Source organism: Pinus tabuliformis, chromosome 3_1, assembly GCF_031772625.1.
Source record: "Pinus tabuliformis cultivar Carrire ecotype Pingquan chromosome 3_1, CPIR1, whole genome shotgun sequence".
Taxonomy (NCBI): Eukaryota; Viridiplantae; Streptophyta; class Pinopsida; order Pinales; family Pinaceae; genus Pinus; species Pinus tabuliformis.
The window spans coordinates 700311052-700327064 of record NC_142301.1 but is presented as its reverse complement, the minus strand read 5'-3'; the positions used below and the strand labels follow the sequence as shown (position 1 = coordinate 700327064).

At 37.4% G+C, this 16013-nt stretch overlaps 1 protein-coding gene across 1 annotated transcript in view; it reads right to left on the bottom strand.

Moving 5' to 3' along the window:
• Positions 1-14103, bottom strand: part of LOC149189061 (deSI-like protein At4g17486) — a 43610-nt gene extending 29507 nt beyond the window's left edge. Inside the window, exon 1 of the mRNA XM_089411758.1 lies at positions 13308-14103. Within this exon, the coding sequence (XP_089267884.1) occupies positions 13308-13442 (135 nt within the window). The 5' untranslated portion in view covers positions 13443-14103. The remainder of the gene's footprint in view (positions 1-13307) is intronic.
• Between the last annotated feature and the right edge of the window lie 1910 nt (positions 14104-16013).

Sequence of the window (16013 nt, the reverse complement as noted above, 5' to 3'; positions counted from 1 at the left end):
CTACCTACACTGTGATCCATTCCACTTTCTTGGGATCCATGACAATATATTGAGCAATGTCAAGGATGTCACATCATCACATAGGTCACATCATCATTTGATATCATATCGAGCATGCATGAGCCACTTGGAAGTTGGAGGTGTATCTACTTGGCACATGTGAATATTTCTAGAAGGGCTCACATTCCCTCTCTTAGAGCTCACACAGGTGGTTTCTACATCCATTAGAAGGGCTCACATTCCCTCTCTTAGAGCTCACACAGGTGGTTTCTACATCCATTAGAAGGGTTCTCTTAATATTCCTTGTCTATTCGCATGTGAGAGATTTATTGCATTGAGGGTGTGCGCCCTTGTTCTTGGGCCTCCTTTGTCTCCACAAGTGTTCTAAAAAAGGATATTGGCTTAATTTGGGGAGGATGCACTTGTTTAGCTTTATCATGGCACATGTGGTAATTAGTTAGTGTTGCTCATTTTATGGACAGCGCCCCACTTTTGACGGTTTGTTCTAACCACCTATGATATTTTCCCTGGTTTCACTTGGGAACATGATTTTAGGCTCATGGTTTCATCTCAGCACATGGTACAAGCACATTGTATTACTGTAGGCTCATATTTTTCATTGTATGGTATTAGGGGGCACATTATCTATATAAGGAGGATGCCTCCCTCATTTTTCATCATTGGAAATCGAATGGAAGACTTATTTGCTTATCAATTGGTGATTTTCTTCTTTATTTTCTTGAGTTAGGTGTTCTAGGTTAATCAAAGAAGAATTTGTTGTGCATGAAGTCATTGAGGAAGGAGCTATTGCAAAGCAAGCAATGTAAGGTACGGCATGTCTATTTCATTTCTTCGTCAATCTTTTAAACTAGATCTTTAGTATTGGGGTTGAATATCTTAGGGAATTAACTTCTTAATTTAGATTGTGTTTAAATCTTTTAAGATTCCAATGCTTGGGTTGATTTCCTTTTGGGTTAACCTCCCTGTGATTCTTGCAAGGTTTAGATCTCCTAGATCTGATGCTCACCAAGCACTGTTTCGAGATGTCTGGGGAGTTCTAACACCAATGATTAAGAAGGACATCACTCAAGAAATGCTCAAAACTCCATAGCCCAACTATAGCATTCTGTTGCCTTTTAAGTTTTCTTTCTTTCTATCTCACTTAATTTTTCTTTTAAATTTTTTGAATTTTCAATATGAGCAATCAAGGTTTAATAATTTCTCATTTTCTGATCTAGATTGCTCATTCCAAGTTTCATTGAGTTAAATTTATATATTTCAGCTATACACTTGGGTTTTATGCATGTCATACTCCTAAAAGAGTTTTTCTTAAAAAATCAATCTACAATCTTATTATGGGATCTAACATTTCCTTTTATTGCTTTAACCCTTTGCATAGATTCCCTAAGAAACTAATTAGTGACCCACTAATCTAAGGTTTCCATGATTTATTTCAAATATTTTCACATCTGTTGGATCTGGTTGACAGAATACATGTGACATAAAAAATTAATGAGTTTTTTCATGAGCTAATCAAACCCTAAATGTTGCATGTTAAATTTTAAATTCTGGTGATGACCATTTTATGATATTTCATGATTTAATATGTACTTGATGGCATGGATATGCAAGCAACTTTTAGAGATAGTTGACCAATTCATTTGCTTGTTGTGAAGGTTTAATCCATACATACTTAAATTTCTTGATACAGCCATGATCTGGAAAATGCCTTGACAATTGAGGTTCATAAAATATTAGTTGTGCTAATGAAGAGTTTGTATCTGAGCTCATTTATAATAATGGCATTGACACCCTCAAGATCTTGTTTTCCTCCATTCAGTTCATGTCTTTAGGTAACAAAATGTGGGTTTATTGACTTCTTTGTTTGGCACCTAAACACATAATACATCTGTGGTCATTAATTGAATGGTATTGAAATTCTTTGGTTACTTTGCACTTGCTCATCATGGAAGTTACCTTGAGTTTGGAAATAATAATCCTGGTTTGTACACAAATCCTAATAATTCTCAAATGCACTGTGGAATTCTCCTTACAAGTTTGAAGTTTAAAGTTTTCATTCTGGGCATTGTGTTGGGATATGTTTCTGATCTATATTTCATGGTGGTCATGACAGCACTGTAATTACTCTTGGATTCATCAGCTTTATTGAACTTAATGCATGATTTATCCCACTCAGCAAACACAGCAGTACTTATGCTTGATGCTAGTACGAAATAACACTTTCTTTCACTTTAATGATACAGAAAACAGGCTTTGACATCATAACAATGGTCTATTTCATATATCTGGAATTTAACAGCCTCATTTTGATTCTGTTCTAGTAATACTGCATTATCCTTTAAAAAACAGTGACCAACTTGGAGAATGTAAATGTAGGACAGTCTGTTGATAATTCTGACAGGTGAGCAATTTCTTTAATGCATTCACATGGATGGTCTTCATATTTTTATGACATGATCATCTTCAAGTAATATATTCATATTGTATGCTGATTATCTAAGATACTTGATACAGTACCAGTCTACACTCGAAAAAAATCATAGATAACTTGTCATCTGATGAGCTATGGTCTTTCGTTTCAGTATTGTCTTAACACAAGCATTTCAGCATCACATGGTGTTGGGAAATTGAAGTGACATTCACATTCATTTTGCAGATCAATCTACGATTCACTATACCTATTTCCTGCAATAACACCCTGGATAATGTGTTTGGGAAGGAATGAAGTAGACTCAAAAACTTGGTGTCAATGCCCTTTTATCAAGATTGAGTTTGAGAAAGCTTATGAGTCATGACCAAAGGGATGGACCTTTTATTCTGGAAATGCTGAAAGATTTGAGCAATGGGACTTTCTTTCTCAAGGCTGTTGAGTTTCTATGTGCAGAAGCCTCAACCTCTCTCTCCATAAATTGCTATAAATAAGAAGAGTGGAACTGTTTAGATCCATTCAGCAAGGGTGCCCCTTGGCCCTCCCCCTATATGTCATCATTGTTGAAACCTTGGACTATCTCATTTATAATAGGATTGCCCAAGGTCTGATTAAAGGCATCCCACTTCCAAAACCATTTGGGACTTTCTTCCTCAAGATGTTGAGTTTCTATTTGCAGAACCCTCAAATTCTCTCTCCATTAATTGCTATAAATAAGAAGGGTGGAACTGTTTAGATCCATTGAGCAAGGGTGCCCCTTGACCCTCATCCTAGTTGTCACCATTGTTGAAGCCTTGGACTACCTTATTTATAATAGGATTGCCCAAGGTCTGATTAAAGGCATCCCACTGCCAAAACCAAGCACTAGACACTTGCCAATAGGCATTTTCCTGATAAATCCTTTTTCGCCATCACTTAACATCAGAGCCATATGGAAAACAGTATTTAGTACCCCCAAATCTTTTGTGATACGGGTCAAAACAAGGCAGAGCCAGAAGCTAATGCCAGTCTAGCTGGAGAACTAGCATTAGGCATGGATCTACATTGGCCAAATATTCAAATGCCCAGGGAACTCCAGGAGATCATTGATTAATGAAGCCCATGGCTCTGGCAGCTGAGTTTCGAATCCGCACTACGGTGCTCACATCCACTCATGTATTCTTCATTGGCCACTCATGTTATAGGCAGACCCAACAACCAATGCCTAGCTAGTTAGAGAATCAAGACTAGCTGTGGATCCACATTAGCCAAATCATCAATTTCCTAAGGAACTCCAGGAGATGTTCCTTTAAAGACTAAGGAAGTTGAACATGATCAACAAAGCCCATGGCTAAGGCAATAAAGTCTCAAATCTACAGTAGGATACTCACAACCACTCATGTACTCCGTTGAGAGGTTTGTCATTGATGTCAAAGCGAGGACCAGCCATGGTCAAAGTAAAATGGTCGAGAGGTTGTCAAATTGCCTATCTAAATGATAGTAAGATGATGTGCCCACATGAACAGTTCCAGACAGTGGACACAAACAAGACTACTGAAATGCTGAAAGCAATACACTAGCATCCTTTGAACTGCTACTTCATTATTTCAAAGGCAATCATGTGGATTATTGCGGTTAACTTCTGCATAAGAGGTTAGGTGGGATGTTAACACCTATAACTGTCACACCAAACAAAAAGGAGATATCCATGACTACACATTATACATAGGAGCAATTGGATTTGAATCCTTGAACAGAGATTTTGTACAAAATGATTTAATGGGTGTGTCATTCAATTGTTTCTTGAGAATAGTTGATGACTGTACAACACAGTGATGAAAGGAAATTCTTTGTCTAGTGATCAATGAATGTGCATTTTTCAGACCTGTGAACAGAACAAACAAGGCTTATTACAATAGATTGTTTAAGAGAACAAGAGTATTTACAAGAGTCAACCTAATTCAAATATCTCTCTGCTTTTCATTTCATTCAGACGCAACATTGCAAGAGAATGCTTTCTGCACCAACCACCATCATTAATCCATTTCTTCATTTCATTGTGTCTGCCCTGTTTGTTGAGAATGGAATCCAATCAGTAATAATACAAGTATTGTGAGATTGATGAACTGCGAAGCCAAAATATTCCAAATAGAGGACGCGGTGGCTTCCGAGTCTAAGATTATAAAGGTGGTGATGGGCGACTTGGGCACCCACACAACTATTCCTCTGCCCCTCGTTTCCAGCAACATTTTGGAAAAGTTGATCCAATATTGCAGATACAAAGTGCTTCATGCCGCTCATGATGTTAACAACGGTAGGTGGGATTCAGAGTTCCTTCAAAGTCTGGATGATCATGAACCCCTTTTTGAAACTCGTACGGGCAGCCCATTACCTGTGCATGAAGAGTCTTCTGGACTTGATATGTAAAGCAAATGCTCACATGATCAGAGGTAAAATCCCCCAATAGATTCGTCAAATTCTTCAAGACAGCCTCCTTATGCTAAAGTTACCCACCCTTCCAATGAGATGTGACAGTTCAGACTTCAGAGACATCATATATAAATAACTTATAAGAATAACCCTTCTCATTTGCTTACCGAATTGGAAAAACACAGAAGTATATATCTGAGCAGATTTCTGAAATATATATGTGAGTGGAATTCTGAAAAATATATGAGTGGATTTCTGAAATATATATCTGAGCAATGTTCTCAAGTGTATATGTGACAGAGCGAAGGTCTGAAGGAGCGATGATCTGAAACATATTATGATATTTCTGTGATTTATTTCTGCGATATATTCTCTGTGGAAAGAGGCAGAGATTCTTAGCAACAGAGTCCAAGTTTTCTTGTGGAGAAAGGCAGTGATCAAGCCTTTCAAGTCTGAGTTGACAATAATCTAATTGGGGTTGCTGTGAAGCAAAGATTGTCATCAAGTCCAAATTGACTGTGACCTTGACCAAACTGCTCAAACTAGTTTTTGAAGTTTTTTTGCAATAGATTATTTGGAGTGCCTTTGAAGACCTTGAAATCCTTTGAAGCATTCGTGAATAGACTTAAAGACAGATCAGAAAAAGAAGTAAAGTAATCCTTGCAGACTGAAGGAAATTCTTTAAAGCAGACATTAAGAGCCTAGGAGACACCTACAACGAATGATTTCATATAAAACGATAGCATACTTTAAGTTGACAGTAGAGACTCGAGAGCATTCATGAAGACATTATTTAAGCATTCTTCAAGCTTTTGTTGAAACAGTAGCCACTCTCGGAGCATAGTTGAAGACCAGCACTTGAAGACATGTTTTGTTGGAGCAGTCATCCTTGAAGTATAGTTGAAGATCAGCACTTGAAGACGTGTTTTGTTGGAGCAGCCATAGAATTCTTGCTGAAGCAGACTTGAAGTTTTTGTAGAGGCAGATTGGAAAGGACTTTGTAGACCTATCTTGGAGACATTTTGCAGAAGTATTTGAAGTTTATGATGGAGTCCTGAAGCAGTACTGAAGTCACCTTGAAAATTGAAGAAAATTGAGAGGGTTGGAGCCCAAGAGGATTGTGGTCCTCACACAAGGTTGGAGCCTTGTGAGAAACCAAGTTGGAGCCTGGGTTGACAGTTGAGGATTGGAGTCCTCATTTAAGGTTGGAGCATTGAAGAAATCAAAAGATATTGTTGTACAAGTTGGAGCTTGAGTTTTTGTAGAAGAGGATTGGAGTCCTCATTGTTTTCATAAATAATATTGTTTTCTTGTTCTAAATCTTGTGTTCTGGTTAGTGATCTTAACTGGTATAACACAACAATTGTAAAGAAATACTGATTCACCCCCCCTATCATTGATTAATGAAGCCCATGGCTCTGGTAGCTAAGTTTCAAATCTGCACGACGGTGCTCACAGCCACTCATGTATTCTTCATTGGCAAAAACTCAATGTTATAGGCATACCCAACAACTAATGCCTATCTAGTTAGAGAATCAAGACTAGCTGTGGATCAACATTAGCTAAATCTTCAAATTCCTAAGGAACTCCAAGAGATGTTCCTTTAAAAACTAAGGAAGTTTAACATAGATCAATAAAGCCCATGGCTAAGGCAATAAAGTTTCAAATCTACAGTAGGATACTCACAACCACTCATGTACTCTTCCTATTGGGTGCCTTCTCTTTGCACAACCAAAGACTTGAAATATGCCCCAAGTAGTTTTTGTTGGGCCAATATTCCTAGAAGCAAGGATTTTCTCAAAGTTTAGGAGTTATATAGCATCGTTAGAAGTCAAGGTGGCATGCAATATGCTGCAAATGAATGATTCGAGCTCTCAAAGGGAAGGAAGCCCATAAAGTGTTTTTAAGATATTGTCTGCTTGTGTGCCCCACTTGACAAAAGTCTTAGCAGGGCCTCAATCTGTAGACTCATGGTGTTAACTCAACCCAAGTGAAAATAAAGGCATGGGGAATTGGAAAACCTGTTCCTGACTCAAAAGGGTGAGCACTCTAGTTTGGGCACTCTTTTAATGAGCACTCCCTATGGTGGTCTCCAATCTTGATGCACAATGGGAATGCCCCAGCAGAACACATCGTACTCAACATCTAGATTTCTAGAATGCATGTTTCTCCACTAGTTCATTCTTTTACTCCCAAACCAAAGATTGGCTGTCATGGCCCAAACACAGCTGAAAACACAATTTAGATTAGCCAACCCAAACCAATTGATTTTGGACAAGAACAAGGATTTGATTCTTAATTTTCTATTTAGAAAGTTGTAACTACAAGCCCCCATGGTTGGTGGAAAGACTGGAAGTGGAACAAGGAAAGGTCTTTCACTAAATACAAGTCTGCTATAATAGGTAGAAGTGACTATAACAGAAACCCATTCTAGATGTCCACTGGAAACAACTATGGTTGCATCAACTTTGCCAAAGCATTCATAGTAAAAAGATAGCAATCCTTGAGCCAAAGCCTTCATAGTAATAAAATAGCAAGTCTAATTGACTACCTATGCTCCCTCAATGTTTCTTAGTTCAAGGGTCTAATTGGTTTCCTCCCACATCTTCAATCTATAGAACCATCTATGATAATTTAATAGTTTCTAGAATTCACCTATTTGTATTATTCGTCAATCCTCTCTATTCCTAAACCAAATATGTTCTGATAATTCTAGGTTTTTCATGCCAATTGGAAGCCCCTATTATAAACAGTCAATGTTGGTTTCCTTATATAATATAATAATTGTATGGACAAACAAAATCACCAAATGAAACTTTATTACAGCAATTTATAAAGTCACTTAACATAGGGCAACTTTATTAAACTTTAGACTCATGTATTTGGGTGTAACACAACAACACTAGACCTTAACATGAAAATACTACATTTTAGTTACCTACCCCACTTAACATGAATATAATACACTACGCAACTACTCCATTCTAATATGTGCGCTCCCCTACTTTCAAATTGGGGGTTAGTTCTACTCCTAACAACCATAGGACCATTATAATTGATCATTCAACACGCCTTCGCCAAGCTTTATGCTAAATCCTTCACATATGACTATAAGATGTGTTGGATAGAAAGTATCTCAAGGTCATAGGATGGGCACGATTACAATCAAAATATAAGACCATTGATCACATTGTCATGCTTTATGTCATTAATAAGGACGCCCGTCGCCACTCTTCGAAAGTATTATTTTGTTTTGTGGACTTAAGAAAAAGTGTTAAACCGTCTCAAGAGATTATGTGACATTGAGATTTCATGGACCCTTGTGGCTACCATCATAATACTTTACAAGTCAATTCTTGGTCATCTTCGCACCACTCACAATCTCTCAAACTTCATCAAAATATCATTATAAGAGTCGAACAAGGGTGCCCTCTCTCGCCTCCTCTCATTGGGATTTGTTGATAAGCCGAAGTCCTCCCTTAGAATATATAAGATGGAGATGGTTGTCTCCTACACATTTTGATCTCCTTCCTTCTATTCGAAGATGATGTGATCCTCTTGGTCTCTCTCCTAAGGGGCTACAAAGAGAGATTAATGCCCTAGCCAACTTCTTTGATATTTGACATTTAATGTTTAACCTTAATAATACTTAAGGTTATGATCTTCAACATGTCAAAAGAGTGCTCTCTTCGACTATCACAAAGGGGATGAGATCATCCATCATCACAGCTTGTACATGTTAGCTCAATTTTCAAGGCCCTAGTTTAGTGTAGGACATGCTTTTCTGCCTTGGCTTAACTAGAGCTATGGTTCCCCTACCTTGGCTAAGAGATAGTGCTCTCAAAGTAATTCAAGGATATCTCATCCAGAATGCACCTCTTTTGGACACAATCATCAAACCCATTGTCTTTTATGACTCTATGCTCTAAGGCCTAAGTTTTCTTCAAGCCAAGTCAACTAGGATGAAGAGAGTCCAAACCCTTCTTGTACTTTGCATCATTCATTATAGGTGGAGAGATCCTCAATCCATCACCCAAGAGGACTTCTAGGTCCATGCTTTGCACCTTGACAACATATTTAAACATTCTCTTTTCTTTACAAAATCCAAACTCCTGGAGACTTCATTCCTAGCAGGGACCAACACCTCTACCTTACTCTTTGTTCTGATAAGGCTACTATTCAAGTTCATTTGAGAAAAGAATTTTCCATTCAAAGATTCTTCCCTTGACCATGGATGCTAGCAGTGATGGACCTCATCCATCCTAGGCCCCTCCTAAGATTATACAACCACGCCCCAAACCCATTGAACATATTTCAACTCTCTCTTTTCTTTACAAAATCCAAACTCCTGGAGACTTCATTCCTAACAGGGACCAACACCTCTACCTTACTCTTTGTTCTAACAAGGCTACTCTTCAAGTTCATTTGAGAAAAGAATTTTCCATTCAGAGATTCTTCCCTTGACCATGGATGCTAGCAGTGATGGACCTCATCCATCCTAGGCCCCTCCTAAGATTATAAAACTACACCCCTGACCTTAAGTACTCTCCAAACCAATGTTGCAAACATTGGCATCAAGATAAAATCGTCAAGGGTCCTGAAAAGTTGAAAACCAAAAATTTGGGAAAATCGGGAAAATATTAATAAAAATTGGCAAACATTGGCAAAATTAAGATACCATCAAAATATCGGTAAAATCGACAAACATCAACTAGGCCAAAAAATCACGATTTCATGATAAAATCAGGATGTTATCAAGATGTTCGCAACACTGCTCCAAACAACATTATCATACAATGTATCAGCCCCTTCACGATGATTGACATCTCAATTGCAAAGCCTACTTCTCTCTCCTCTCATTTTGTTGAGAATCACAAGTGTTATTAGACCAAAACTTACAAGTGTTAGTAAACGAACACATCACTAGAGTTAACGGATCCCCGAGAGGTTGTTAGGAACATGCCGCAAAACATGCGGGGAGCGTTAACTTTCATTAGTCCAACAATCTTCCCCTCAGCATGATCTGGGTGTTTTTCGAACTCAAGACCTTTGGCTCTGATCCCACTTGTTGCAAATCACGATTGTCGTTAGCACAAAACATGCAAGTGTTAGTAAATAGATGCATCACTAGAGTTAACAGATACTCGAGAGGTTGTTAGGCACATGCCGCGAAACACACAGAGAGCATTGACTTTCATTCATCCAACATATTCAATCTATGCTTCTATTCTTGACACACCTTGACATCTAATCTTTCTATTTGTCATTGTTTTGGTTAAAGTTATACAGTTATTGTGTATTTCCACTTCTACGAGCTAGATTATTTGGTGCTTTTTCTATTGATCTTTCTACTTTTAGTAGTTATAGGGGATGCTTTCACACCATCGCTCTCTTGTACTTACATTGGATGTATTTTAAAAGTCATTGACCTATAGCAGTCATTTAGTGTCATTAATATAATTAGCTTATCTCACTGAAGGCAAGGTTTTATGAAATCCCCCTAACCAATTCAATTACCATCTCCTTTCATTAAATATAGGATTGAATTCACCTTGACAAGTGAAATAATTCAACTCATGAATCTTGCTGGAGTTATTTTTACAGTTGCTTTAAAAGAGACCCCATATTGGGATAAGATGTTTTTATTTTATGTTATGAATTAGCTTTCAATCAGTGAGGGAGGAAGGTACATATTGGGGTCCATGAGGGAAAGAGTGAAGAATTTTGGGTTAGTGAAGGATGAGAGCATAAATTTGGGAAGAATTTTCTCAGCCGTTTCAAAAAAATGCTTAAAACTTCACTGAAGTTTCAGGAAATGACCAAAACGCCTGTGCAATTTATAGGACAACCAAAATCACACATTTCCTGGGTTTAATTGATTTTTAGATTAATAGCTTTCGTGGATCTTTTTTGTGTATTCTTGTAACCATGTAACAAATTCCCTGATGGGATATATTAGTCAATGTCTATCATAGAGAATACAGTCAGATAAGATGATCCCCAACAGAATACATAGCCAGATATAAAAATAAATGTAGAAAATACACGAAATTCTACAACTGCTTATGTGAACAATCTGAAATCTAATTCATTTTCATAAAGACACAGAATTTCTCTACTAATTGCAGTGGAATAGAACAGAATTAAATCACAGTCACATAATAGCAAAAAACACATTTTTTCTAGGGAATCCAACTGGTAAAACCCTCTCTGCTTGATTGAGAATTTTATTGATAAAAAATGAGCAAAAGATCTCTTACAATACAACTTTGTTTCACTGGAAACCAATCTGGTTTTCTCTGCTTGTCCTAAGCTTGAAACACCTGCAAGACCCCTGATCTGCTTCCCTCAATCTATGCACATAGGCTGCTCCTATTTAACTAGGAAATACCTCCTAATTGCTAGCGCAATTCCCAAGGGAAAAATAGCCTCTACCAATCTGTGCACAAGCTCCTCTTGCACACTCTTCCTCTCACAAGCTCACACATACACATAAAAACGTGTTATTTATTGCTTTGTATCACCAACTCGTGCTTACAAAACAATGAATACAATTGTGCCTTTCAATCTCATTATAAGCACTTTGAATTACCTAATTCCGGCAAGTTCTATTTTTGGAACTCAAACTAGTTATTAATGAGTTAACTGACTCATGCAACTAACTCGTCCTGCCTCAAATTAGAAGTTGAGAGTAGAGACTCACTCATTTGTCTTTTCCCAAAAATAACTTGCACTAGAAGACAACAAACTGAGTCTTCTATTTCCAATTTTCCATGCATAAATTAAATTGCTTCGTGAACTTTCCTAACTTATAGGAACTCGCCCTAACTTTTAGGAACTCATGCATGCTAAGGAAAACTGCTTCTTGGTCTCTTTCACTAAGGCACAAGTCAAAGGACCTTTCTCGCTACTATTTTCAACAATAAAAACAGCAGTTCTAAAGGCAGGTCCGCTAAGTAAACCTTAAAAAACCAAAACCGACCTCACTTAAAGCTTAATTGTATTTGAAGTCATTTGCTGACGATGCTTATCCTGGAAAATCCTCAGGTTGTTGTTTCTCTTCATCAGCAGTCTCTCATTTTCAGCTATTAGATTCTAATTCTTAGGTCATTTCTTCGTGGTCACTCATTTGACATTCTACCTTGTTAACAAACACTTGACAGTTATGAAAATTTCTTATGTTCTAACTTCTGATCACAAAAAGTAAGAAGCAATAGACATTATTATGACAGTGACTGACAGTGGTTGCATGGTTATCTAACTGATACATATTTGGCGACCAAGCTTATTGCATTAAGACCAAGTACACATGGAAGTGAAACATGTGGAATGAATGCAAAGTTGCAAACCCATATCCACCACAAGATAATCAATCCATGGGAGTGGGATCGGCAAAAATCCCTTTAGAATATGGAGGCATGTGCATTTTTGCACTTTCATCATAGAAAGACTAAAATCTGACCATCTGATTAGATTTAGATGACACACGGAAGCAATGCAAAACTTTACTAATATTTAAATAATTACTATGATGGTTTCTGGTGTATGGGCTTTAGCCCTTTGATCAAAATTGACTTGTTAAAGAAGTTTTGCAAGTCAACCTATTAGATGTGTAAAAATCAAAGTTGGCAAGTGCAGACCCACCAACCCATGGTGAGAACATGGGTTCTTAATAAGCATGGAATTGTGTTTAAGCTTCTGCTGTGCCAACTTAAAATGAATCAAGTAAAAAAATTATCTGGAGCCATTAGAACCAAAGAAATACTACAATAAAGGATAGCCCACCACAAAGCAATATAGGACACACAGATGACATTAACACCCTGGTTAAGATTATCCCCACAATGCTTACATTATACAACTTATACTAGTGTACAACTCTATTAACCCATAACATATTGTGTGTACCAACTACCAAGAGGTACCGAAAAGATATAAAAAGATTAGGGTTAAGATGCTAGCGTCATACAATTATAGTACTATACATCTATAATAGCCCAGAATCTACTATGCGTACCAAGAGCTATCAAAAAGCTATAAAAAGATTAGAGTTAAGCCGCTAGTTTTTTCATTCTCGCATAATTTTTTTATATTATGATAACTTAAGGTCAACATTGTTTTTTATTATAATTTTGACACCTTGAACATCAATTTTTTTTTTTGGATTATTGCGAAAACTAAGACTTATAAATGTACATATGAAATTGACCATTCAACATATTCTATTGGCAATGGCACCCCAACAATGATCAAACCCCACTCTATATTAGAAAGTCGGGGGATATGAAACCAGATAGTTTCAACCGATTTTCCAAATAGCAGCAACTGACCCATATTAAACCACGGTAAGTCATACGCCCAAAACCCTCGAGGTGCCAATCCACAAATTCGCACAGTAAAAAGCTAAAGAAACAACCAAAGTAGGATGGTCAAAATGTTATCCACTTACCTCAACAGCACTGTGGAAGATTCCTCCAACGCCGATAGCATCCTTCATAACCTTGTTCAACTGGACAATGACATTATTTGTCCGAGCCGATGCGCTGTTCGTGACATCGTAGATGTGAAGCAAAACTTCAGACATGTCTGAATTCTGTCTCAACAATCCCCTCCTGAACTCCTCCTGATCTGGCCCAGTCACCCACCAAATAAGGAGCAGCCGGCGTGCTCTGCCAAGCAATCCAAACCCTAAAAATCTACCCAAAACATTGTCGCACTCCAAATAATAGTGAACTTTTCACACCTCTAAAGATTAACGAACTCTGCCAAACAAGTACCTCCCTGTAGTCCTCCAAATTGATGCCCAAAAAACGACTAACACTCGGTCCCTCTAAAATTTATGGCCAATTACTGCATTTTATTGGCTGAACCAAATCTCCTTATTCTCCTCCAAATCTGAACCCCAATTTTCCTATTTCTTTCTTCAGACACTGATCAAACTCTGTGCTGCTATATCATATATGTAAAACTGAACACAAATTCCGCTTAAAAACAGACCCAGTGGAAGTATGAAAATTCCTCCCCTGTTTTCCCTTTGGATCCGAAGGAAAATTATTTGGAAATAGGATCACCTACCTCGCCCTTGCGGCCAACATATTTGGGGATTTTCGCAGACGACGTGACGTCAAAGAAAACCAAATTGCTAGCGTTTTCAGTACTGTAACCCTATTCCATATGCTGGACAACGGCGAGGGAGGCGCGAGTGCGAAAAAGGTTTCCAACGCCGCCGCTGTTGTAGATAGATACATACGCATTTATCTTACGTGTTTATGTATTATATAGAAAGATTAATAACGTAAAAAGAGAGAAAAGTATCCGTTGAAGCTAATAATGGCACTTTGTTATCATTCCATCACATTTGAAGTTAAAAGGGTCCTTTTCGTTGAGATGTGGGCCCCACTTGTTGTACTCATTAACCGCAGCGCCATCTCGACAACGTGTGCGTTTAAAAAGGCTCTCTCAATTATACATTGGGAGGGGGTAAATTCTTCGTCCAAAAAGGCTTTGAAACCGTACTGGTCTATTTTAGGGAAGTACTTGGATGAAAAAATGGACAGGGCATACGACACATGGGGTGCATATATCTAGGAAATAATAATTTTTAACTCAGATCTATTATGGTGGGCTTCGCATTATCAATGGTGGTAAAGGGATGGATAGGAAAGAAAGAAAAAAAGAAAATTATTTTAACGTTCACGAAGTTAAAGATAGCTTATAAGAGGTTAAAGATAGCCTATAAGACATATGGCTTCTTCATTTGGTTGATGTATTCAGCGATTTCCTTGTGAAGCCTCACAATAAACGCTCCAAGTTTTTCGACAAACCCCTCACTAAAGAGATTATCCCAAGAGCTAGCTGCCAGAATATCTGCATAACTTTCCCTGTTGTGTTTGAAGGTCTCACATTCTAAAATGAAATGTTTTTCTGTTTCCACATTTCCGAAATAACAAAAAATACATACTCTTTCCTCCCACACTTCTTTTGGCATTTTCCAGCTCCTTGTTTCACAATAGAGTTGATGAGAATTAGTCCTTAACTGAGCAATAAGAATTTTGGCTCTCCCAAAAATATTGGCCTCTATGTATGTTTTGTTTTGATGATTATGAGTGGGATTAAACACTTCAATATAGTATTTTTTCTTTCTCCCTAGTTCCTTATCCCAAGTAGGCTTGTGGAACTTATCCATGACAAAAGCTTTGATCTCTTTACTATTTATGGGACACTTGTTTAAGCAAATACCTCATTTACTAAACCATTTGTTATTTTGTTGTATCCAAGTAATTTTTCTTTTGCACAATATGTCATTAAAGACAAACTTAGGCCATCTATCCTCTTCCATTTGCTCAAATTTTTTTAAATACCTTTGAATTGCACCATAGCAATCGCTTCAATAGGATCGGCCCCTGTTTCTTTTAACAAAATAGCATAAGGAATTGCACTTTTAATTTTGAATTTGTTTGTAATCAAACGCTTCTGAATTTTCTCAATTTGTTTCCACTGCATGTCAAATGTACTGTTGGCCCACAGTTCACAACCATAGAGAATCATCAGAATCACTAGAAGCCCAAAAAGAGTTTGAGTGGTTTTCTAGTCCCATAACTCTGCCTCTCTACACTTCTTTTGAAAAGCATAAAATGTTTTCCAACCCCCAAAGTTATTTTCTTTCTACAGCCACCCCAGCTTAGATTTTTGTTGAAGTCAATTCTGAGGTATTTGTAATCCGCAACTTCTTCCAAAAAGTTCCATGGCATTTAGTGATGGAAGTTGCCAAGCTAGTGTAGATTGTGTAGTGGGGATGGTCTATTGTCTTCCTCCTCACTCGGGTTTGAATATTATGCTCGGGTTTGAATCTCATATTATGACATGTTTGACTATGTAGTGTGATTATCTACCTTGATTTTGCTCGAAATAGCAAGTAGATGTTGCTCATGGACGTAGCTAGTACTAGATTGGTACAGTGCACCACATAAAAAAACTAGTGATGGAAATAATTTATTTATTTTTAATTGTTTAATTCATTGTTTATCATTTGAGTGGGTTTAATGGTTAAGAGCACATTTTTTCTTAAAAATGTTTTTGGTTCAAATCCAAAGAGGGGTATAGTATGCACATTTATGTAGACTTTGTTGTGTGGAGGCAAGTCTCTTGTCCCATA